The sequence below is a fragment of the Octopus bimaculoides genome, chromosome 26, assembly GCF_046866305.1.
Source record: "Octopus bimaculoides isolate indiv1 chromosome 26, ASM4686630v1, whole genome shotgun sequence".
In the NCBI taxonomy this organism is placed as follows: Eukaryota; Metazoa; Mollusca; class Cephalopoda; order Octopoda; family Octopodidae; genus Octopus; species Octopus bimaculoides.
This window is the reverse complement of record NC_142953.1, coordinates 6,924,129-6,949,128: the sequence shown is the minus strand read 5'-3', so window position 1 is coordinate 6,949,128 and position 25,000 is coordinate 6,924,129. Positions and strand designations below refer to the sequence as shown.

The window sequence follows — 25,000 nt, the reverse complement described above, 5'->3', positions numbered from 1 at the left end:
GAACGAAGAGTGTTTGAGGATACTCACTGAGTAACGAAGATGTAATGAGCACAATCTTCTCGGTGGTCTGGTTTGGTACATCCTGTTGACTTTTGAACAACATCGCAAAGGAGAAACTCGGAGTAACTTTCTGCATATCTGTGTTGGGACTACAACGGAGCAAAGAGAAATTAGAGCGTATCATTTGGTGAGCAGGTAGGTTGGGGTGGGGTTTATGAAAGAACAACACTCAGAAGACTTATAGCAAAGGGGTATATATATATATATATATATATATATATATATATATATATATATATATATATATATATATATATATATATATATAATGGTAACTTACGTGTTGACTGAAGTGGAATTGTAATATGTGCCACGGTCAGATGTCAACGGCTCTTCAAAGATTGTCTTTTTATAGCTGGAAATACGATAACAGAGAATTGTTAGGATGGGAATTGTATTTGCAATAACACACACACACACACAGTCACAAAAATGCATGCAGTGTTTAACATCAGAAAAATTCTTCTTATTATTATTATTATCGTTATCATTGAAAGCAGTGAGCCAGCAGAATTGTTAGCATGCTGTACGAAAGGCTTAGCTGTATTTCGCCCATCGCTATGTTCTGAGTTCAAATTCTGCTGAGGTCATCATCTTTGCCTTTCATCCTTTTGGGTCGATAAAGTAAGTACCAGTGAAGGACTGAGGTCTATGTAATCAACTGGTCCCCTTCCCCAAAATTTCAGGCCTTGTGCCTTTAGTAGAAAGGATTATTATTATTAAGGCAAAGACCTAGCAGAATTGTTAGCATGCCAGACAATTTGTCCAATCAGCAATTTGTCCAAACACCCATTCCTCATCACGGGTGTGTGTGTTTTTTTTTTTCAAAATGTAACCACATGTGAATCGTTAGTGATTTTTTTCCCTCCGTCTTCTTTTTCTGTTGGACTTCCCTCTGTTTCTGAAGAAGAGCTTTACTCAAAACATAAAACCACCTTTCTTTCCTTCCCCGAGCATCTGCTAATACTTTAGATCTACCACATCCTCGCATTGTTGTTTTTTTGTGTTTGTTCTTCATTTTTTGGGATCTACTATATATGTGTGTGTGTATATATATATATATATATATATATAAACAAGGACACCCAGCCATGAAAACCATGCCAAAACAGACCTCACCAATGTTGCATAAGAAGCGCACAATCCACTCTGTAAAATGGTTGGCATAAAAAAGGCATCCAACTTTAGAAACCATGCTAAAACGGACATCACTGGTGTTGGTGCCATGTAAAAAGCATCCAGTCCACTCTTTAAGGTGGCTGGCATTATGAAGAGCACCCAGCTGTAAAAGCCATGCCAAAACAGACAGTGGTGCTTGGTGCAATCCTAAGGCTTGCCCGCCAGCTCCTGTCAAACTGTCCAACCCAAGCCAGCATGGCAGATGGATGTCAAATGATGAATGTACTTACCGTAGAATAACAACACACTTGGCCACAAACGTGTAAGCTAGGAGAGTTCCAATGGACATCATATTCACCAGTTCAGTGAGATCAAAAATGAGAGCAGTCAGACCTGAAATAATGTAAGATGGACATAAGGAGAATACATGAGAATGTTACTTGGACATTAATGGTTTCTAATAGAAGGTCATGAATTTATAGACAGGGAAATAAGTTAACCCTAAGTGGGTAGGGTGTTGGACTCATGATTGCAAGATTGCGGTTTCAATTCCTGTATCGGGTGATGTGTCGTGTTCTTGAGGAAAACACTTTGTTTCGCATTACTTCAGTCCACTCAGGTGGTAAAAATGAGTAATCCTGTGTTGGATTCATGATCATAAGATTGTGGTTTCAATTCCTGGACTCGGCAATGCACTGTGTTCTTGAGCAAAACACTTCATTTCACATTGCTCCTGTCCAATAAGCCGGCAAAAATGAGTAATCCTGTAACGGACTGGCATGCTCCCCAGGTGGAGAGACATTTAGATAGACAGACAGAGAGAAGGAGACACACGCACACTTATAAGGTGATAGAGAGAGACACTTAGACAGGCAGAGAGAAGGAGAGAGATACAGACAGACTGAGGCATACATATATGGTGACGTACAGAATCAAACAGTGAGAGAGAGATAAGGCAAGAGAGAGTTGTGGGGGGTGGGGTGGCAAGAGTGTGTGAAATTGGTAAAAACCTACCTGAAAACAATCCTGCAATCATAGTAGCTAGAACTGGTGTTTTGAATTTTTCAGAGACATTGGAGAAGACACCGAAAATGACTTTGTCTTCAGCCATTGCGTACACAACTCTAGGTAGAGGAAATATGGCACCAACCATACTGAAAGAGAAACATTTATATATTAATTGATACATGTGTGTGTGTGTTCGTATGATGGGCTCTCTCATTGAAGATGACGAGGGGGAGGGCACAAGTTGATTACATCAAACCCAGTGCTCAACAAGTACTCCATTACACATGTTTCATTTGCTAATAGGAATTACAAAGATTTACATGTTAGATAGATATGTAAGGAATTTCCTATTAGAAACTTCAAATAAAGAACAATTATAATAATTATAATTACAATAACGTAATGGAGAATAAATAATACCAAAAGATTTCTATTTTTTTAATTTTATTATAAATTAACTCTGCAAATAGTTTTTTCCATAATTCTCAATTTTAATATGTACTTTGACTCATATACATCACTAATTATTGATACATATTGATTTTAATATTGGAATAAGCAGATGTGCTTCAAGAGGAAACAACTGGGATTTATCCTAACTAACTTATATATATGTATATACATATGTATATATATATATCCAAAATTAAGGAATGGAGCAGATGAAAATATGCTGAGACTCCCTTCGGTCATGGCTGACCATGGGATTGCACCAAGAAAGTTACCCTCCCAGGCACAAGTCCGGGCAAGGTTGTTTGTGGAAGACCAGCAGTCACCCATGCATATCAGCCTCCCCTCTCCACCCCACCAATGTTATCCAAGGGAAAGCAAGGGCCGATACAGTTTGGCACCTGTGACGTCGCAACTCATTTCTACAGCTGAGTGAACTGGAGCAACATGAAATAAAGTGTTTTGCTCAAGAACACTTTCACATAGCCCTGTTCAGGATTCGAACTCGTTACCTCAAGATCGTAAGCTCAATGCTCTAATCACTGAGCCATGTGCCTTCAGCAGATGAAAATCCAGGCTACATATGTTCCATAGCTAGCAGAACATCAGAAGTAGTAATTACCCAAATGAGGGGTGATTTGCTAGCTACTCTTTTCGCCAAAGATACCTTAATCAAATGAAGTCCATGTTTGTTGTCAAGGGACCCCATGTTAACATGCAGAAGATTTGACTGAAAATGTGTGGAGGATGCATTTTTGCTCAGATCTTCTGCAAGTTAATATGGGGTTCCTTGACGATAACGTAAGCTTCATTTGATTAAGGTATATTCAGCCTAAGTAGTAGCTACAGGATTAGAAATAAACAAAACAAAGGAAAGAATAAAAGGGGTTATAAAACAAAGGGAGGTAACTCACCTGGCAGTCAATGCACAAATGGCCCCCACGGCAATTACATACTTTGCCGTATCCCAGCCGACTGCACTGAAGACGGCCGGGAGAGGTGCGTTGACGTCGAGCAGATAGTAAGGTGACATCATGGTCAGGACCATCGACACGAAAAAGTAGAACAGGAACACAATGATCAGGGAGAGGATGATGCTGATGGGGATGGATTTCTGCGGGTTCTTTGCCTCCTCACCTGAAACATATACGACAGGACAAGATGATGACATCGATGATGATGATGACATTGGTGATGGTTATAAGGATGATGATAGTGATGATGGTTCTGATGATGGTGGTGGTGGTGGTGGTGGTGATGGAGTTGGTGGTAGTGGTGATATTAGAAGTAGTGATGGTGTTGGAGTTGGTTAAGGTAGTAGTAGTGGTGGTGTTGCAGTTGGTTGTAGTGGTAGTAGTAGTACTAGTGGTGGTGTCAAGGTGGTGTGGTTATGGTGATAGTAGTGGTGGTGGTAGCAGTAATGGTGATGGAAGTAGTAGTTGTATTAAGTGGTGGTGGTGGTAATCGTGGTATTAGTAGTTGTGATAGTGTTGGAGTTCGTGGTGGCAGTAGTAATAGTGGTGTTGCAGCTGGTTGTAGTGGTAGAAGTTTTGAGGTGGTGTGATGGTGATGATGATAGTAGTAGTAGTAGTAGTAGTGGTGGTGGTGGTGGAAGTGATAGTAGTGGTATTAGTAGTGGTGGTGTTGGAGTTGGTCGTGGTGGTATGGTAGTGGTGGGCATGTTGGGTGGTGAGGGTGGTAGCAACATGGCAGCAGCAGCAGCAATACAGTCAGAGTGTAACTCACCAGTGGTAGCAATACAGTCAAATCCAACAAATCCATAGAAACATGTAGCAGCACCAGACAACATTCCGGAAACGCCATAAGGCATGAACCCACCTTTACCATACTTAGCGGGTATCTGAAATAGACAAATGGACCCACGATAACTCATGTAAACCTACCGTCATTGTACCCTGGGGGTAGCTGAAATAGATGAAATCGAAATAACCAACATGTAGCAGAGGATGAGATTATCGGATGCCGCTGTCAAAACCCCTTACATGCCTATCACTAAAGGGGTGATGATGACATCGATGATGATGATGACATTGGTGATGGTTATAAGGATGATGATAGTGATGATGGTTCTGCTGATGGTGATGGTGGTGGTGGTGGTGATGGAGTTGGTGGTAGTGGTGATATTAGAAGTAGTGATGGTGTTGGAGTTGGTTATGGTAGTAGGAGTGGTGGTGTTGCAGTTGGTTGTAGTGGTAGTAGTAGTACTAGTGGTGGTGTCAAGGTGGTGTGGTTATGGTGATAGTAGTGGTGGTGGTAGCAGTAATGGTGATGGAAGTGGTAGTTGTATTAAGTGGTGGTGGTGGTAATCGTGGTATTAGTAGTTGTGATAGTGTTGGAGTTCGTGGTGGCAGTAGTAATAGTGGTGTTGCAGCTGGTTGTAGTGGTAGAAGTTTTGAGGTGGTGTGATGGTGATGATGATAGTAGTAGTAGTAGTAGTAGTAGTGGTGGTGGTGGTGGAAGTGATAGTAGTGGGTGGTCACTAATTTGTATTGTAGCAAAAGATTTTTGTAATCTGTATTTTCTAAGTCTGAGGGTGCACCATTGAATAGTGAGTGGGGGCAGTGCTGTCCAATGCACCACCGCTGTCAAAACCCCTTACATGCCTATCACTAAAGGGGCGCAATGGACGGCACTGCCCTTTTTACTTTTCAATGGTGTACCCTCATATTTAGAAAATACAGTTTACAAAAATCTTCCTCCAAGGCATTTCTTGAAATCTGACTAACATGCTAGTTGCTAAGGGGGTGTACTGGACAGTACTGGCCCCCACTCACTATTCAATGGTGCACCCTCAGACTTAGAAAATACAGATTACAAAAATCTTTTGCTACAATACAAATTAGTGACCACCCAGAATGTGCCAGTGGCACATAAAAAGCACCCACTACACTCTCGGAGTGGTTGGCGTTAGGAAGGGCATCCAGCTGTAGAAACTTTGCCAAACCAGAAAGTTACAGAAGCCCCACTGTACATTGTCAGGTGGAAAAAAAAAAGGTGGGATGGTCATGGAGAGAGAACACTTTTGATCAGAGATCTGCTGGATCACAGCTGACCTAGAATTAACCAGAACAACAACAACAACAACAAGGGTTACGTTACAAAACAAACAAGTGTACCTCGTCTGGAGTGAGTTGCCAGTTTTTCAGTTTCATCTGGAAGAATCCGCAAATGATGACGTAGAGAAGTACAAGGAGGTTTATTATTGTGAAGACATTGTTGAACAAAGTTGACTGCTTCACACCGACCGTCAGCAAGACTGGAAATGATGACAAAAAGAGAGAGAGACGTACATGTAGCTGTGTATAAGTGTGTGTTTATACACGTGTGAATGACTCAGTGAGTGTGTGTGCATGCATGCGTGTGAGTGAATGAGTGTGTGTGTGTATGTGTGAGTGAGTGTGCACGCACATGAGTGTGGTCTGTGCATGCGAGTGAACGAGTGTATGTGTGTGTGTGCATGCATGCATGTGTGTGTGTGAGTATGTGTGTGGTCTGTGCATGTGAGTGAACGAGTGTGTGCATGGTCTGTGCATGCACGTAAGCAAGCGTGTGTGCATGGGCGTGCGTGCACATGTGAGTGAGTGTATGTGTGTGTGTGTGTATTTGCATGCATGTAAGTGACTGTGTGTATGTGCTTGCGTCTGTGTTTCTCCCCCCACCAACGCTTCATAACCAGTGTTAGCATTTCCCAGAGCTTAGCAGTTTGACAAAAGAAAACTGATATAATAAATAACACTCTTGGAAAAAAGTATTAGGGTTGATTCATTTGACTAAAATTCTTCAGAGACTGCCCCAGCATGGCCGTGGTCCAATGACTAAAACAAGTACAAGATATAGATTACCGTTTCCTTGAGTGGCATTCATTGATCCATATTGTTACTGATAGTATTTTTCTAGTTGTGGTTCTACTTTGTTTAAAATCTGACTGGAAAATTCTCGACAATTATTTCCTCCATGTTGGTTCTTAGTCATGTGTGTAAAACATGATTAATGATTAATGAGTGTAAAACAGGATTAATGAGCTATGCACTATTGCGCATGAATGATAACCCTGTGTGAGTTTCTGAAAAACTGCTGTTTTCTTTCTTTGAGGTTGCTACTGATAGAGGAGAGAGGGACAGAGAGAACGGAGGAGAGAAGTGAGAGGACATCTGTCTGTCTGTCTGTTTGTCTATCCATTTATCTATCTGAACAAGCAGGCAGGTAGACAGACAGACAGACAGATAGATAGGTCAGACAGGCAGATAGACAGACAGACAGATATATAGACAGACAGATAGATAGATAGATAGATAAACAGACAGACAGACAGATAGATAGACAGACAGACAGGCAGATAGACAGACAGACAGGCAGATAGATAGGTCAGACAGACAGACAGGCAGATAGATAAACAGACAGACAGGCAGATAGATAAACAGACAGACAGGCAGATAGACAGACAGACAGGCAGATAGATAGGTCAGACAGACAGACAGGCAGATAGATAAACAGACAGACAGGCAGATAGATAGATAAACAGACAGACAGGCAGATAGATAGATAAACAGACAGACAGGCAGATAGATAGACAGACAGACAGATAGAGAGGGAGAGAGAGAGAGAAAGAGATGGAGAGTGAAAGGAAGATAGGTTAAGATAGAGAGAGAGATAGAGAAGGAGAGATATATAGTCAGAGAGAAAGATGTAAAATAGAAAGGGAGTAAGAAGAGGGTGGAGACGGACAAATGGAGAGAGAAAGGGAGGTAGACAGACAAAGAGAGAAAGAGAAATAAAGACAGATGTATATAGAAGGAGGGAAAGGCAGAAGAGAGTGACAGAAAGCGAGAGAGAGAGAAATGGAAGTACAGAAAAGAATAGACTGAAATAGAGAGAGAGAGAGAGAGAGAGATAAATGGATTGACAGGAACAGAGGGAGAGAAATAGATGGTGAAACAAATAGAAGCCGTTTATTATTATCAGTGTGTGTGTCACTGGGCAAAAATCAAATAAAAAGAGAGACGATCAATAGGGATGGTTAGCTAGATAGATAGATGGCTAGCTAGATAGATTGGATGGCTAGCTAGGTAGATTGGATGGCTAGATAGATAGATGGCTAGCTAGATAGACAGATGGCTGGCTAGCTAGCTAGATAGATAGATGGCTAGATAGATAGATTGGATGGCTAGATAGGTAGATAGAGAGAGCATGAGAGACGGGAAGACAGTTGTATTTACTTGTCAACAAAGCTATAAGACCGAATGCCAGGAAGTCCGGATATTCCGATAAATAATCGACTCGTATTGGCATTGTTGAGTTGAAGTAGTCAATGACTGCATTATCAATGAGGGAATTGAAGTTTGCTGTCCAAGCTCTGGCCACACTAGCCGTACCTGAAGTGAAAAATAAAATAAACACATAGTTAATTAAGGCAACTGCATTGAATATAACAAGGATAAGAAAAAATCAATTTAATTAATGTGGGTCGTTAATCCTTTATCTGAAATATATGCATGTACTCTTGTAAGTACATATGTGCAAAACAAGGTAGAGAAAATAGTACTCAAATACCAGTATTATTTTAGCAATACCGGATAATATAAACAAAAGAATTGACATATATAGTAAAACATTTGATTTTTCTCAAAAATTGATGGCATAATTATGTCAAAGGGTACAGCACATCTCTCACCAACCTAATAGGGAATCTGGCATCTAGTCTGTGTGTTAAGAAGCTTGCCTCCCAACCACATGGTTTTTGGGTTCAGTCAAAACACAAACTAGTGTAGTTTATATGTGAGATTCTTTTGTGTATATGTTTATAAAATCTGGTGTTTTTAGACTGTAAACATAATCACACACTCAGAGACATGCACAAAAACACACATGTAATTGCTCATAACATGGAGTTATATATTGCCTAATATTGTTAATAATCTTTTCTACTATAGGCTCAAGGGCTGAAATTTTTAGGGAGTTGGGTAGTTGATTACATCAACCTCTCTGCTCAACTGGTAATTATTTCATTGACCCCAAAAGAATGAAAGTTAAAGTCAACCTTGGCAGAATTTGAACCCAGAATGTAAAGACATGAAACGCTGCTAAGCAATTCGCCCACCATGCTAACATTGTTAATAACCCTTTCTGCTATAGGCACAAGGGCTGAAATTTTGGGGGAGGGGGCTAGTTGATTACATCAACCCCTGTACTCAACTGGTAATTATTTCATTGACCTCAAATGGATAAAAGGCAAAGTTGGCCTTGACAGAATTTGAACCCAGAATGTAAAGACTGATGAAATGCTGCTAAGCAGTTTGAGTGGCGTGCTAATGATTCTCCCATCCCACTGTCTTCGTAATATTGCTAATGATAAGAAATAATTATTTTATTGACAACTTGACTATGTAACCTTTCCCCTGCGACCTATTTTCCACGTTTCAAATATTAAATAGTTAACTAATTGATGAATGATAAAAAAGGTTCCATGGTCTGTTTTGGCTTGGTTTCTACAATGCTAACCACGCCACAATGTACTGGGTGCTTTTTACACAGCACTATCACCCATGTTTTTTACGTGGCACCAGTGCTTTTTATTTGGAACCATGACCTGTGCTTTTTAGGTGACACCATCACCAGTGCTTTTTAACGTGGCACTATCGCTAGTGCTTTTTATGTGGCCATTTCAATGCACTGCATTCCATTCAACTTATTCTAATCAAGTGTGCTGCAATCAACTCTAATCAACTCTTTTTAGTAAATTGTTTTCAGTCACCTGTTTTCAATCAAACTCTTTTTGATTAATTGTATTATATGATTAACTGTCAAGTTTTTTCAATCGAATATTTTTCATGAATTCCTTTTTGAACATCTGTATCCATTCAACTGTTTTTAATCAATTGTACTTAAATCACATGTATTTCAATCGTTTTGGATCAAATGTATTTCAATCGATTATTTTCAATCAGCTGTATTTTCAAATCACCTCCTTTTGAACAAACAGTGCCAAACCCATCAAATAATATAGCAGACAACTCACCAATGGCATATTCCAGGATGAGGTTCCACCCAATGATAAAAGCAATCAGTTCACCAACTGTGATGTAGCTATAGACATAGGCAGAGCCAGTCTTTGGTACACGGGCCCCAAATTCAGCATAACAAAGCCCTGACAGAATAGAAAAGGAAATCGTTTTTGGTTCTGAAGCGTATAGAAAAAGGAAAATGTTTCATCTTATACATAAATACATAGAAATTGACACAAGCATACATAAATAAGTAAACTGATCTTTAATGGTTTCATATCTATATATATATATATATATATATATATATATATATTTGTTTCAGTCATTTCACTGTGGCCATGCTGGAGGAATTGTAGGTGAATTAATTGACTCAATTACTTCTTTAAAATTTTTTTTTTAAGCCTGGTACTTATTCTATCAGTCTCTTTTGCTAAACCACTAAGTTACAGGTTGTCAAGCAGTGGAGGGGACAAACACAGGCAGGTGCACACACACACACTCACGCACGTATACAACAGGCTTCTTTTAGTTTCCGTCAACCAAATCCACTCACAAAGCTTTTGTCAGCCTGAGGCTATAATAGAAGACACTCGCCCAAGATGCCATGCAGAGGGACTGAAGCCAGAAACAGTCCTGCACCTATTGGAGATCTCATATATGTATATATGTATGTGTGTGTGTGTGTGTACATATTGCTTAATAACCAGTGTTAGAAGTGAGCAAGAAGTACTCAGTTAAAACCCTTCAAGGGGGTTCCCCACCATGGCTGTAGTCTAATGATTGAAAAAAGTGAAAAAACAAGAAATTAAAGAAAGTGACCACAAAGTAATGATGATGAAATCACCACCAACACCACAACAACAGCAACAGGAACAATACAGTGTACTCACCTGCAAGAACAGACACGACTGCAGCAACAAAGAATGATAAAACAATTGAGGGTCCAGCCTTGTCACGAGCAACTGCTCCCGACAAAACGTAGGCCCCTGCACCAAGGGTACTTCCAACACCTGAAATAATAAAACAGAATTATCATTATTAAAAAAAGGAAAGGAGGCGGGTGAGCTGGCAGAATTGTTAGCAAACCAGGCAAAAAATGCTTAGTGGCATCATGTGTCCCCATTCTGAGTTCAAATTCTGCCAAAGTCGACTTTGCCTTTTATTGTTTTGGGGTCGATAAATTAAGTACCAGTTGCTGATTAGTCCCCACTTGCAAAATTTCAGTCTTTGTGCTTTTAGCAGAAAGAGTTATTAAAAATGAAAGAATAATTAATGTTGGTTTCAAATTTTGACACAAGGCCAGCAATATTGGAGAGGGAGGGGAGCTTGTCGATTACTTTGACCCTACAACCCCCACTGGTACTTATTTTATCAACCTCTGAAATGGTGACACACAAAGTCAACCCTGGCAGAATTTGAACTTAAAACAAAGTTGAAAGAAATTTTTGTTTAGCATTTTGTCCAGCTTGCAAATAATTCTATCAGTTTGTCACCTTAATAATAATAATAATAATAATAATCCTTTCTACTATGTGCAAATGTGTATGTGCAAGTGTGTGCGTATGCATGCAAGTGTGTGTGTGTGTGTGTGTGTGTGTATGTGTGTGTGTGTGTGTGTGTGTGCAAACACCAATTGTTAAAAACTCACCCAAGAGTGTTAGGTCAAGTAAAGTGAGTACTCTTGCCAACTTAGTTTTCTCCAGACACTCATTGCTCATTGGTTTCTTTCGAAACAGATTCATTAAAATTCTCATTAAAATGGCCATGGTTAGAACTTGGAACTTCAACCTGTTAATGACAACAATTACAACATAGAGAAAATAAACATTTAAAAAAGACAAAAGAAAAAAAAAATCTAGTAACACCAAGCAGGTGTGGCTGTGGAATAAGAAGCTTGCTTCTCAACCATATGGTTTCGGGTTCAGTCCTAGTGCGTGGCACCTTGGGCAAGTGTCTACTATCGCCTTGGGCTGACCAAAGCCTTGTGAGTGGATTTGATTGACAGAAACAGAAAGAAGACCATCATGTGTGTGCGTGTGTATGTGTGTGTTTGTTAACATCCCCGTAACTCGGCAGTTTGGCAAAAGACAGCAACAGAATAAGTTCTAGTCTTAAAAGAAATAAAGATTGGCTATTTTGAAGCAGAAGGAATAAACAAGGTGGTTTTCGTAGGGCCTGGTAAGTGTGGAGTGTTGGGTCAATAAGTTAGGCCAATAAGAAGAGGAGAGAAATGAGTGATTTGGGAGTGCTTGGGTTAGAAGTGATGAGAGATCAACCAGCTGTGAGGAGCAGAGGCCATTATAGTATCAGTAGGAAAAGCAGGGAGAGGACACAGCATGTATGTAAAGCAAGAGCTGAAGTGAGTTGATGAAGACTTCATGTCAGTCAGAAGGGTGGTCTTTTCTTGGACAATGCAGTCAAGGCTGTCTATCTATATATGTAGTTGCAGCATCACTTCAGGTGGGATCTCAGAATGAGACAGTTGGGCACAACTGTTTGGGTGCTGCGCGCGCGCGGCGTGAGTGTAACTGTGCTTGTCTCTCATCATCGCTTGACAACCAGTGTCTATGTCCCCTGTAACTTAGTGGTTTGGCAAAAGAGACTGATAGAATAAGTGCCAGGCTTTAAGAAAATAAATAAGTACCAGGGTCGATTCATTCGACTAAAAGTTCTTAGAGACGGTGTCCCAGCATGGCCGCAGTCCAATGACTGAAACAAGTAAAAGATAAAAAAAAAGATGGGATTTTTAAAACATGGAATGGCTACGGGAATCCACCAGAATAAAATAGTAATCGAAAGAGTTCAGAGATAAAAATAATGGTTACGAACCACAGGGCTATATGTAATCGATCAGTACTTCTCTTGGTTATACATATATTACATATATATATGTACATATGTATATAAAAATATATATATATATTATCTACATACACTATGTTATCTTCAATGGAGATAAATATACATTTGAAACTACGAAAATTCTGCAGAGGTAGTCTTCAACGAAATTTGTCTATTCGTACATATTCACTCTACCTATTCTATATCAGATATAAACGAACGAGCGCGTTTTCCCCACGCAAACCCGCAAACCATGTTATTATTATATATGTTTATGTAGAAACATCACGGAAACAGTCTGTGTTGTGCATTCGTTCTTTTTCTTGAATTTTTGTTTAAGATAAACCGTTTTCCAAAAGCGCTGCTTGGCATGTCTCTGGAGAACGGAGAATGCAAGAATACAACTCAGATCATTTTAAGCTATGTCTTTCTCAATTTAATGTCCTCTTTTTGTTTGGTTTCTCTTTTTAAAAGAAACAAGTTTCTATTTTAGTCGGTTTATCGATTTTACGTCTGTCTCAAAAGAACCGCTTGAAAACCAATACTGACGTATAAAAATCAAATCAAATACGTATGAAAATATGTATTAATCGTTTATTAGAACAGCTAATAAATTCTTCAAAATGATTTTCCATGTTAAGTCGTTTTATGACTTCAGCTGCATGTCTTAGGACCAATTACTGAAATATGTCGAGGTATGTGTGTGCATAAGATTCAGTTGATTTAGGTAAAGTTGAGGCACCAAGTCAGTCCGTTAATATCTGAATAAGGTGAATAAAAATCAAATAAGTAACAAGAATGTCAATGTATGAATGCAATAATACCTTGACAAGGGTGTTAAGGTATTAATACATTAATACCTTGACATCCTTGTTACTTATTTGATATATATGTATGTATGTATAATTTAAGACAAACAGTGTCATAATATTCTTAGTACTATAATGACAACTTACTGTTTGTCTAAATTATACATATATTGTTGTTGGCACTCCGTCCCTTAGGACGTCGAGGGTTCCAGGTGATCCGATCAACGGAACAGCCTGCTCGTGAAATTAACGTGCAAGTGGCTGAGCGCTCCACAGACAAGTGTACCCTTCACGTAGTTCTCGGGGAGATTCAGCGTGACACAGAGTGTGACAAGGCTGACCCTTTGAATTACAGGCACAACAGTAAGAGTGAGAGAAAGTTGTGGTGAAAGAGTAAAGCAGGGTTCGCCACCATTCCCTGCCGGAGCCTCGTGAAGCTTTTAGGTGTTTTCGCTCAATAAACACTCACAACGCCCGGTCTGGGAATCGAAACCGCGAGTCCGCTGCCCTAACCACTGGGCCATTGCGCCTCCACTATGCATATATAAATAATCCTCTACCTAATATCGAGGTCTTATTCTTTTGTAATTATCATTATTATTATATATAAATATTTCTTTGCTATATATACTTCTTTGTTCCATATGTCAGGTCGGTCGCCCTCGAGTGCTATTAGTCGCTCTTGATCGCTATTGGTTTACATGTGACCCCAACAGTACAACTTGTTACATGGTCGGGTCGTCGGCGACTAAACTGAGTAAACTTTGACACTTTCGAGACGAAAAATAAGACCTGGTCGCTCGAATTGTTAGAAAGAGCAACCAAATCTTCCTGACAAAACGAAAAATGAAATTTCCTTCTTCAAGAAAAAAAAAAAACAAGTTTATATTATTCTATAACGTTTGCTTAGGAATTCATTGCTTCTAGAAAAGAAAAAGACAATATGGTCATGGCTGGAACGCCTTTTCTCACAGATCCATTACAATCAGAGCTATCCTCTGGTTAAAGCAATATTCTTCATTGAATGATGAAGCAGATAAAGTTAAAGAAATGTTGAAAGAATAAAAGATAGCAAGTATCCATATTCCAAATAAAACCCGTTACGTCTCCGTAACTTAGCTGTTCGGCAAAAGAGACTGATAGAATAAGTAGTCTTCGATATGCAATGCCCAAGAGAAAAACGCTCAGATGGCCACCGTTCGAGAAGCAAACACCTTTGATCACACAACTGATCAGCCAGAATAAACAGCAACAGCCAACTTTCTTTGCCCTAATAAGGAGATTTACTATCATGATCACCCATAAGTAGTTGAAAACATGTTATCTAGGTGTTCTAATCAAGTTTGGTGGAGGATACTCTGAAAGCAACAGAATAACAAATTAACACACACACAATAAGACAAAAAACACATCTTCAACAGTCAGTTACAATTGTTTCCGTACCAACTGCGCTTTCGACGCCAGAATATGGCTCATCGTGAAGGAGATACGAGCCAAGTGCCAGTAAAGAAACAGATTAGGACAAACACAACCGTTAGATATATGAGAGTAAGTTTATTAACATAGTGAAACCGTTTGTGTCTGTGTGCGCGTGCATGCGACATATATAATTAACACAGAAGATAAGTCAGGCCTTCGTGTACAAGAGAAGGTATACAACAGTGTGAAGTGACGGACAGTCGTATAAGCAATAGTGTGTGTACAATATGTGAGTATGAATGAGAGGAAACACAGAATATAGAAAGAGTGTCTGTAACATAGACTACCAGTCTCAAACACTGAGATAGAGAAATACCAGTTCGTATTAGAGTTACACGAGGAGATAGAATGTTCATACGCCGGAAGTTGTGGCCAAGGAGCAGAGCTGCGGAATCACAATATGTGTGTTGAGTGTCGAATGCTGTGACCGATGTTACCTGATACGTAATATTCTCGCTGGTTAGTTCTGACTGTTGTTCGTGGTGGAAACAATCCACTTAACAGCGTCGAGATAAAACCGCGCTTGTTGGTGTTGCTGGCGACGACAATGGTAGACAGTACATTGGTGGTGAAGACGTCGGCGCTGGAACTGGCTGTAGCTGTGTTCTGTATGTGTGGTCAGCGACCAAACCTGTGAGAGATCTGAAATCGAAGACGATTGCCGTCGTTGGATCGAGTTTATAGGCGAAATAGGGCTCACCGGAAATACAGAAAAACTCTCTATCACGTGACTTTATCAGAAGCCACGATTGGACATAATCCACCCATAGCAAACAGAACATGGGGACAATTGCCGCGCAAATAAGAACCAATCAGGATAGTGGACAGAAGGGACCAAGGCAGCCGAAGGCTAGATGTTAGCAGCTTCGTTATCATTTATGATTGAATGCCCGAGAGAGGTTTCACTACATATGTATAGATCGTTACTTTTCATTAAAAAGCCTTTATGTTTCATATCCAATGTGCATTTTCATTTTTTTCTTTTCCCTCGTCTATACACCATATAGTCTCTTTTCTCTTTGAAACCTGTTTATATATATATATATATATATTATGGTTTTGTTTAAGCATAGTGATATCAATCTGGGCAAAAGATTGACAGACTGATCTGATAGTCACAGCTTAGAGTTCACCCAGGGCTAAACAACAACAGCCCTAGATAGATGACACGAAGAAGCAAAATTTAGTTGTGAAATTGAAATTTCTATTCTGGGAGTGTAACACATGCGTTATATGCCTTGGAATTCCCCCCCCTCTTCTTATCTGCTTTCTTTCTTTACTTTTCTCCTCATTAACAAACTATTCTGTGTGAACTGTTTAATTACTAATCATTATCTTTAATTATTTCAGTGACAGTTTAGTCATTATCTAAATATGTTGCTTGCAACTCATTGTCGAGACCTATCTTTTCATAAATCACAATTCCACCAGCTTCATTGCTATATGGCAAAAAAAAAAAAAAAAATTAATAATAGTAAGAATCCTTTCTACTATAGGCACAAGGCCTGAAATTTAGGGAAGGGGACTAGTTGATTAAAGGATGAAAGGTAAAGTCTGTTTCGACACTATTTCACATCAGAAATCTTGCAAAACAAATATGTAAACGTAACAATGAGGGCCTCAGCAAGGTTAGCAAGATGCTGAAAAACACTATATTCTGTTGGGATCTATTTTAAAACGGGGGCCACATTTTTCATTAATGTTTTACGTAGTGTTTTTGGTACGGAAAGACTTTCAAACTTCGTATACTTATCTAGTTATAGAACAGAAAAATATTTTTGTATTCGAATTTATTTCATGTAAAAAATTGTCTTATTTCGATAATTTCAACCAATCACTGACAAATATTCAGTTGTTTATATTTACTCCTTTGGCTGATTAAGCGATGTAAAGCGTATTTAATCTCCATACCTTCGTTTTATTTGCTTTTTTCATTTTAAATTTGCTTTAATTGTTTCAGAATCGTTTGTTTATGTAGTCGGCACTTAATGTATATCGGCTGAATGGACGTCAGTGATTGGTTGAAATTACAGAAATACGACAACTTTAACATGGAATATCTTAGGGATTTCTTTTTTTTAAAGAAGACTAAGAGAAAAAGATGTTTTATATGACACATTCTACCAGTGTTCCAAGTTTCAAAGTGTTTCGTTAATGAAAAATGTGGCCCCCGTTTTAAAAAAGATCCTTCTGTTGTCTAAGAAGGCTCATTACAACAACTTCACCTTGTAAAACTGTGTCTCTTTCAGAATTTACACTAACATGCTAATAAGCAGAACAAGAGGAGACACATGGGATAAAGAGCCGCTGAAGAGGTCACAGGAGGTGTGACAAAAGAACTAAAATATCTAATGATAAAGTTAATAGTGCAAAAGACTAATTTCTTATCATTGTAGACTGTTAAAAATGTGACCAATTCCAGGTTTAGATATATAAACAAGTCTATCAACCCTGGATTAGCTGCCTGGTAATCTGATATAGAGGAGAAGCTATAGTTGTTTACACTCAGATTAACCCAGACTGGGGAGACCTGTAATGGAATGTGTTCTTGTCCGTGCTGTCTTAACACAGACAAACTTGGAAATTGCCCAGGGGTCTAAAGGACTAATTTCGATATATATATATATATATATATATATATATATATATATATATATATGTTGTGGCTTGCTGTCAGTAAGTAAATACTACAGGGACTAGGGCACTGATTCGTCCAGGGACCTTACAGTTGTAAAGTGTAATGTGCTCTTTTCTTTTCTTTTCTTAAGAAAATAGGGTGTGGTGTGAGGGAGGAATTTTGGCTGCTATTTCTAGCAGGTTTTGAATGATCACCGATTGGCTGTATCTCCTTGGCCCGTTGATAGAGATAGTGCTGATGGTGATTGTAACAATTAATGTTACAATTGTTTTGTGTGTGAGTGTGTGGAGAGTGAGAGTGAATGAGAGTGTGTATGGTGGAGAGAGAGAGTGAGTGAATGTGATGGAGGGAGAGAGAGTGTGATGGAGGGAGAGAGTGTGTGTGTGTGTGGAGAGAGAGAGAGTGAGTGATGAAGGGAGAGTGTGTGTGTGAGAAGAGAAAGTGTATGGAGGAGAAAGAGAGTGTGTGTGGACGGAAAAGAGTGCTTGTGAGAGTGAGCGAAGAGAGTGAGAAAGAAAGAGTGAGTGTGGGTGTGTACGCACGTGAGTGTTAGTCAACAACTATCAACTTTCGTCCCATAAGGACTTTTTTTTTTACATTACCCACGGGACTCATGTTTTTTTTTTTTTTTTACATATTTACAAAAGAGAAGTGAAAACCTTTCCACAAATCCAAATCAAACAACAACTAAGGGTCTAATAATCTAATAAAATTCTTGCGTGGCACCTTGGGCAAGTGTCTTCTACTATAGCCTCGGGCCGACCAAAGCCTTGTGAGTGGATTTGGTAGACGGAAACTGAAAGAAGCCCGTCGTATATATGTATATATATATATATGTGTGTGTTTGTGTTTGTCCCCTTAACATTGCTTGACAACCGATGCTGGTGTGTTTACGTCCCCGTCACTTAGCGGTTCGGCAAAAGAGACCGATAGAATAAGTACTAGGCTTACAAAGAATAAGTCCCGGGGTCGACTTGCTCGACTAAAGGCGGTGCTCCAGCATGGCCGCAGTCAAATGACTGAAACAAGTTAAAAAAAAAATAAAAAAAGAGAGTATCTATGATGTCTTATTAGGGATGAAGTTAGCTTATACCATTTACGTTTGACCGATCGTCAAATCGTCATAGAAGACGTTCCGTCCAATTCCGTCGCATTCAATAGGACACTAATTGTTACAGATAATACCAGTCATACACGTTGAACAATTTACATTCCTGTAATGCGTCCGAATTATGATAGACGACCAAGACTAGGAATTGCGTTTTTCTTATTTGTTTTCGTCTTTCCTTCTGAATTGAGAATAAGAAACAGGACGAACAGATTCGAAAATTAAATCGGAAAAACACTTTCTTTAAACGCCGTGATTTAGAAATCACAGTCAATATCATTTTTCTTGTTAAGAAATAAGGCTGTCTTATAATAAATTTTCCCTCAACAAAAAGTATTGAGCAATCCTTCAGTTTAATGTAAAATTGTTTTATCATAACATAAAAACAAACATTTATGTGTGTGTATCTATACATGCATATTGCTTTATATATGTGTGTGTGTGTGCGTGTATGCATGTATGTACGTGTGTGTGTACGCCAAATCTATCATCAGTTTCCTGCAATTACTATCTCAACTAACACTGCGGAATTCCTGAAGTAGATCCAGCGGAAATACATCCGAACCGTGGACGACACCAGGTCGCCCAAGCTGTGAACGTTGCTTTACTCAACGCACTAATTGACATGTACCCATTAGTCCAAAAAATTTATTACACACACACACACACACATATACGCACACACATAATATATGCATATTATATCTATCTATCTATCCAACTATCTATCTATCTATCTAATACACACGTATTAACAAATGAATGACAAAATGACAGTTACGTAATCACTTTAATTAGTTAACGGCTGTTTCGGCAAAATGGGAATCGTTACACTCAGAGATGAGTGCCAGTGATCCACCGGACCTTACTAATTACTATGAAGCATAATTATACTTGAGTTTCTAAGAAGTAGCTATTGATACGGCTATGGCAAACGGGAATCATTTCGTGCATATATATATATATATATATATATATATATATATAATTGTCCGACGAACGGAAACGTAAAACTCTGAGTAACAGTTTTTGTGATATTTTTGCTGCTTTTTAATAAAGCACATTACTCTACCTCTGGTACTCGAGTACTATTTTAGAATAACATAAATCCGGAGAAGCACACTCTAAAAAGTAGAGCAGTCTATATTTATTACTAGTGAAGGCCGGTTTATAGGGTTACCCTGGGTTTCTCGCCATAAAGGGGACCTTTATGGCGTATCGTCAGACCCTAAGACCTGCCCTAAGGGCATTACTATACATAAATGCCTCACGCTAGGAGGGACTCTTAAAATCAACCATAGTGATATCCGTTGGGCAGTTAAGATAGGATATTTACGTTTGATTTGCTTTTATGAGTATGTGAACTTTTTATACCTTTAGCTCTCGTGGTTCTAAGTTGCTCTTTAGCGCTAGCAGGGTGGTTAAACTTGTTCTTGGTTTACGGTGGGTTTTGTTGCATGTATGTATATATATATATATATATATATATATATATATATATATTATACTATACATTGATAAAGCATGATTGTCCTTCGTTGTGTGTGTGTGTATGGCGGGGTGTAATAATTCTGGTAATATTTATACTTGATCAGGGGTTTCTAGTTGGGTGAAATTTTGTTGTATGCATACGAGACAGACCCGCTACAAAAAAAAAAAAATACCCAGCGAAATTCTAGTCAAAGCAATTGCTTCCCAATTTGAGAAAAAAAAATACTACACATTAAAATACGTTACAGTTCTACAAATTTCCATAAAAAGACGTTATGGCCATGCCTGGGAAGTATACATTATACACACATACATATACACAAATATACACGAGTAGACATTATATACACATGTATACATTATATACAAGTAGATGTAGCAAGTATTCTTTATACCTACGTACATAGACACAAGATACATTATATGCATATACATAACACATACATTATACACAAATATACATTGTATACATACACAAAAGTATATGTTATACACATACGTATACATAAGTATACATTATACACAAGTATACATAAGTATACATTATACACAAGTATACATTATGCACACACACACATATACACAAGTATACATTATGTACACACACACATATACACAAGTATACATTATGTACACACACACATATACACAAGTATACATTATGTACACACACATATACACAAATATACATTATACACATACACAAGTATCCATTATACACACATACACAAGTATACATTATACGCACATACATATACACAAGTATACATTATACACATAAATATTCACAAGTATATATTATACACACATAAATATTCACAAGTATATATTATACATACATATATACCAGTATTATATACAAATACATATTCATAAATATAGATTATGCGTACATATACACAAGTATACATTATACGTACATATACACAAGTATACATTATACGTACATATACACAAGTATACATTATACGTACATATACACAAGTATACGTTATACGTACATATACACAAGTAAACATTATACATAAATACACACATTGATTTCCACAACTATAGATTATGTACACGTACATATATATATATATATATATATATATATATATATACAAGTATATACTATATTATAATACACAAATGTTAAAGCTAATCATGTATAAATAGACATATGGTTCATCATTATATACAAAAGGTAATATGTAGAGTTGCAACAACTGGACAGAAAATATCAATTGTACTGCAATATAATAATTAATGAATAAATTAATTAAAGAAAACAATTGCTTTGTTTTTTTTAGAATAAACGTTAAAAACAGATGGAATTAGAAACAAAACACCTACTAGAAGAGGAGTGAACATCAGCTGACAATAGGAACTGATAATATGTGTGGGAGGAAAGATCGAGTCAGATATAGAACACACATATACACTTGTACACAATAATAATAATAAACAAGAAGACGGTGACGACTGTTTTATGGGTCCTTCTGCAAAGAATTTCCGACCAGCTACACGCTATAATGTCATTAGTCCTTGTTCGATCGTTTTGATTGTTAAAATTAGATCGATGGCTAAATGATTAAATGTACGACGCTTGTGGATAATTTTGCGGCCCACGGGACTTTCTGGAGTCCGAACGAAAAATCTTCCAGGCTTTGATGCCTACACAAACGGGCTTCCTGTCAACTTTGATTCCTCGTAAATTTCAGAAAAGTGGATATTTTTTGACGAAATTTTCTGCAAAAATCTTTCAGATGGTATACATTACGATTATATCGGAATTAACGTAAAAATAAAATTAAAAAAATTGTTGGGCGCATACATATCTACTGACACCCATCACATAATATTTCCAAAATTTCAAGTTTCGTTTTGTGTGTGTGTGTGTGTGTGCACCTATTCTTTTACTTGTGTCAGTCATTTGACTGCGGCCATGCTGGAACACCGCCTTTAGTCGAACAGATCGACTCCAGGACTTCTTCTTTGTTAGCCTGGTACTTATTCTATCGGTCTCTTTTTTTTTGTTGCCGAACCGCTAAGTTACGGAGACGTAAGCATACCAATATCGGTTGTCAAGCGATGGTGGAGGGATAAACACAAACAACACACACACACACACACACACATATATATATCCGATGGGCTTCTTTCAGTTTCCATTTACCAAATCCACTCACAAGGCTTTGGTCGGCCCGAAGCTATAGCAGAAGACACTTGCCCAGGGTGCCATGCAGTGGGACTGAACCCGGAACAATGTGGTTGGTAAGCAAGCTTCTTACCACACAGACATTCCTACCAATATTTTCCCCTCCTGATACACCCACTGGAAACAGCGATTATGATTTTGATTTCACTTGCCTTAATAGGTCTTCACAAACAAGGTTTATTGTTCAATGAATGAGGGTTATTCATAAGTCAGGTAACTCTGATGAGTGTAAAGTTATATAATCAGTTTGTTACATAACACTCCATTGTAATCTTTACGTGAAACTGATTGGTATGACCAGCCACGATAGTGTGTGCTGTGTATGTGTGTTTGTGTGTTGTGTGTGTGTTTGTGTATGTATGTGTGTGTGTGCATGTGTTTGTGTTTGTGTGTGTGTGCTTTGTGTGTGTGTGTTTGCGTGTGTGTGTTTGTGTGTGTGTGTGTGATAGCTGATTTATGGCAGGCAGGAGTCCTGACATTGATATCGTATCAGGCTGTTAGTGCTGCTAGGTTTCAAATGATGTCGTTAGCAATAATCTTAATCTATATGATTAATACAACAATTTATATCGAACTCTATTAATAGATGCATCATTTGAAAGATAAGAAAAGGAAATGCTCAGAAGTGTTGAGTTTCATAGCAATTTTCATTTGTGAGAACATAAAATGTACCAGACCAATTCTACTATACATTTATGAAAAGAGCAGACATTGTCTCACAAGCAGTTGTGCAGGCAAAACTGTTAGTAAATGTGGTCGGATTGACCTGAAAATTTGCACACCTATGTTAAAAGTACTGGGGAGTTAGGTGTGATTTCCTTTTGATATTTCAGGCTAGTTTCATATAAATTCGAGTAAGACTATTTTTTGTGTATGGCCACTATTTTCATTGGTCAATTTTTAAATGTTGTTTATGGTTGTGGTTGTTGTATTCACCATTTTACTGGCTAGATCTATGTTTCAATGATCATACATAATACTTGTTTATTCTCATTGTTTTAAATTAACCATATGTTATCTTGTGGCTTCATTGTTTTGATAACGTGAATTCTATGTTTATAAAATGACATTGTGGAGTAGTTGTAAGAGGCTGGATTTGGCTGGCTTGAACATAAAACACGTAGAATATTTGGGACAGATATGGCTCTTTAGAATGCTAAAGGATTAAATTCTGTGGATATCAACTTTACATTGTCTGCTTTCATGGTTTATTTGACAGTGGAAATTAGTAAAAATAAAAATAAAATAATTCTTAAAATATATTTTTATACATGGAATATATGTGTGTAATATATAACATACATATGCAAATATATGTATATATGTATGTATATATTTGCGTGTATACACATACACACACACATATGTAAATATATATTCATATATGTAAATATATGCATATATATAAAAATATATATGCATATATGTAAATATATACATATATATGTAAATATATATATATATATAATGGTATATGATGTATATATTTTAAATGGTAGCTGCTTCAAGTTATTAGAGATTGGTCATCAATGTTGCTTATATAATCCTGTTAATTCAGCCTGTGCTTCGATCTCCTCAGTTTCACTTCTGCTCAGCAAGCTTGCTCTTTCGGAAACCATAGCCAAAATATATGAAGAAGCCTGAAAAAAGAAAAGTTTAAGATATCATTTAAGCATCATGTTGTATAGGTTTGGGTAAGGGGCTAAGTTGATTTCATCAACCCCAGTAGTGCTCAACTGGTACTTATTTTGTCCACCTCAAAAGGATGAAAGGCAAAGTCGACCTTGGTGGAATTTGAACTCAGAGCATGCAGACAGACAAATGGACCAAATGCTGCTAAGCATTTTACGTGGCCTCATCATTCTGCCAGCTAACCCCCTTAACAGATGTTAAATATGACGAAAATGTCTCAGGTGCAAATAACACCTTGAGTAACAAACTCACAAGCTGGCTACAGTGGTCAGCGACAAGCTGAGAGTATCAAAAGGAGAATATCAGATGCTGTCTAGCTTTCACCCAATTCATTGTGACTTCTCTTAAATTTTCTATGGGAAAGATGGTTTCTGTTTACAAACATTTCTGGCAACTAAACAGCTTCAGGAGTGAATTAAATTCATAAAACAGCGTTCCATTGTATTTCAATAATGACAAAACTATAAATAAGCTATTACAAGTGAGAAGAGAAGACAGCTGTCTCAGTCAAATGTTATACAGTGAAGGAAGATGAAATACAAACCGATAACCATCCATACACAAAATCGTATCCATGTTGAAGGCGATAACTTGAGCATGAGATAAATGTTCACAGCAGCACTAAATTCTGGCAGAAATGGTACAAATGGCACCTAGAAATAGAAAAAAATAATTGAGGGTTTTGTTATTTGGGAAATAGGGCGGATGTAAGTGGTGGATGTGAAGCAGCTGTGACAGCAGGAGCGAGACTTGGCTGGGTGAAGTTCAGGGAATGTGGAGAGTTGTTATATAGGAAAGGGTTCTCATTGGAGATAGAAGGAAGGGTTTATAGGAGTTGCGTGAGAGCTGCAATGCTGTATGGGAGTGAGACGTGGTGTCTGAGGGGGAGAGAGATGGCAATTTTGAGAAGGACTGAAAGAGCAATGGTGAGAGAAATGTGTGGTGTGAGGCTGTTTGATGATAAGAGGAAGACTGAGGACTTGATGGGGATGCTGGGGTTGGAGGAATCAGAGGAATGGCTGGCAAGGGTGGATGGAGTGCGGTGGTATGGACATATGTTGAGGAGGGATGGGGAGC

At 38.1% G+C, this 25,000-nt stretch overlaps 3 protein-coding genes across 6 annotated transcripts in view; 1 reads left to right on the top strand and 2 right to left on the bottom strand.

Moving 5' to 3' along the window:
* Positions 1-22,402, bottom strand: part of LOC106868379 (high affinity cationic amino acid transporter 1) — a 28,857-nt gene extending 6,455 nt beyond the window's left edge. Inside the window, exons 1-12 of one of the 4 annotated variants that reach the window (XM_089342390.1) lie at positions 22,384-22,402; positions 11,311-11,450; positions 10,553-10,672; positions 9,674-9,802; positions 7,875-8,030; positions 5,775-5,914; positions 4,384-4,498; positions 3,552-3,774; positions 2,194-2,333; positions 1,470-1,572; positions 341-415; positions 28-149 (exon numbers count right to left, since the gene is read on the bottom strand). In XM_089342390.1, the coding sequence (XP_089198516.1) occupies positions 28-149; positions 341-415; positions 1,470-1,572; positions 2,194-2,333; positions 3,552-3,774; positions 4,384-4,498; positions 5,775-5,914; positions 7,875-8,030; positions 9,674-9,802; positions 10,553-10,672; positions 11,311-11,428 (1,441 nt within the window). In that variant the 5' untranslated portion in view covers positions 11,429-11,450; positions 22,384-22,402. Of the gene's footprint in view, positions 1-27; positions 150-340; positions 416-1,469; positions 1,573-2,193; positions 2,334-3,551; positions 3,775-4,383; positions 4,499-5,774; positions 5,915-7,874; positions 8,031-9,673; positions 9,803-10,552; positions 10,673-11,310; positions 11,451-12,491; positions 12,706-15,228; positions 15,248-21,366; positions 21,524-22,383 lie in introns of those variants that run through there. The other 3 variants (XM_089342388.1, XM_089342389.1, XM_089342387.1) reach the window with 3 other exon arrangements.
* Positions 1-25,000, top strand: part of LOC106868378 (uncharacterized) — an 84,762-nt gene that overhangs the window by 41,628 nt on the left and 18,134 nt on the right. The window lies entirely within an intron of this gene.
* Positions 23,478-25,000, bottom strand: part of LOC106868381 (uncharacterized) — a 37,084-nt gene continuing 35,561 nt past the window's right edge. Inside the window, exons 29-30 of the mRNA XM_089343019.1 lie at positions 24,468-24,576; positions 23,478-23,871 (exon numbers count right to left, since the gene is read on the bottom strand). Of these exons, the coding sequence (XP_089199145.1) occupies positions 23,813-23,871; positions 24,468-24,576 (168 nt within the window). The 3' untranslated portion in view covers positions 23,478-23,812. The remainder of the gene's footprint in view (positions 23,872-24,467; positions 24,577-25,000) is intronic.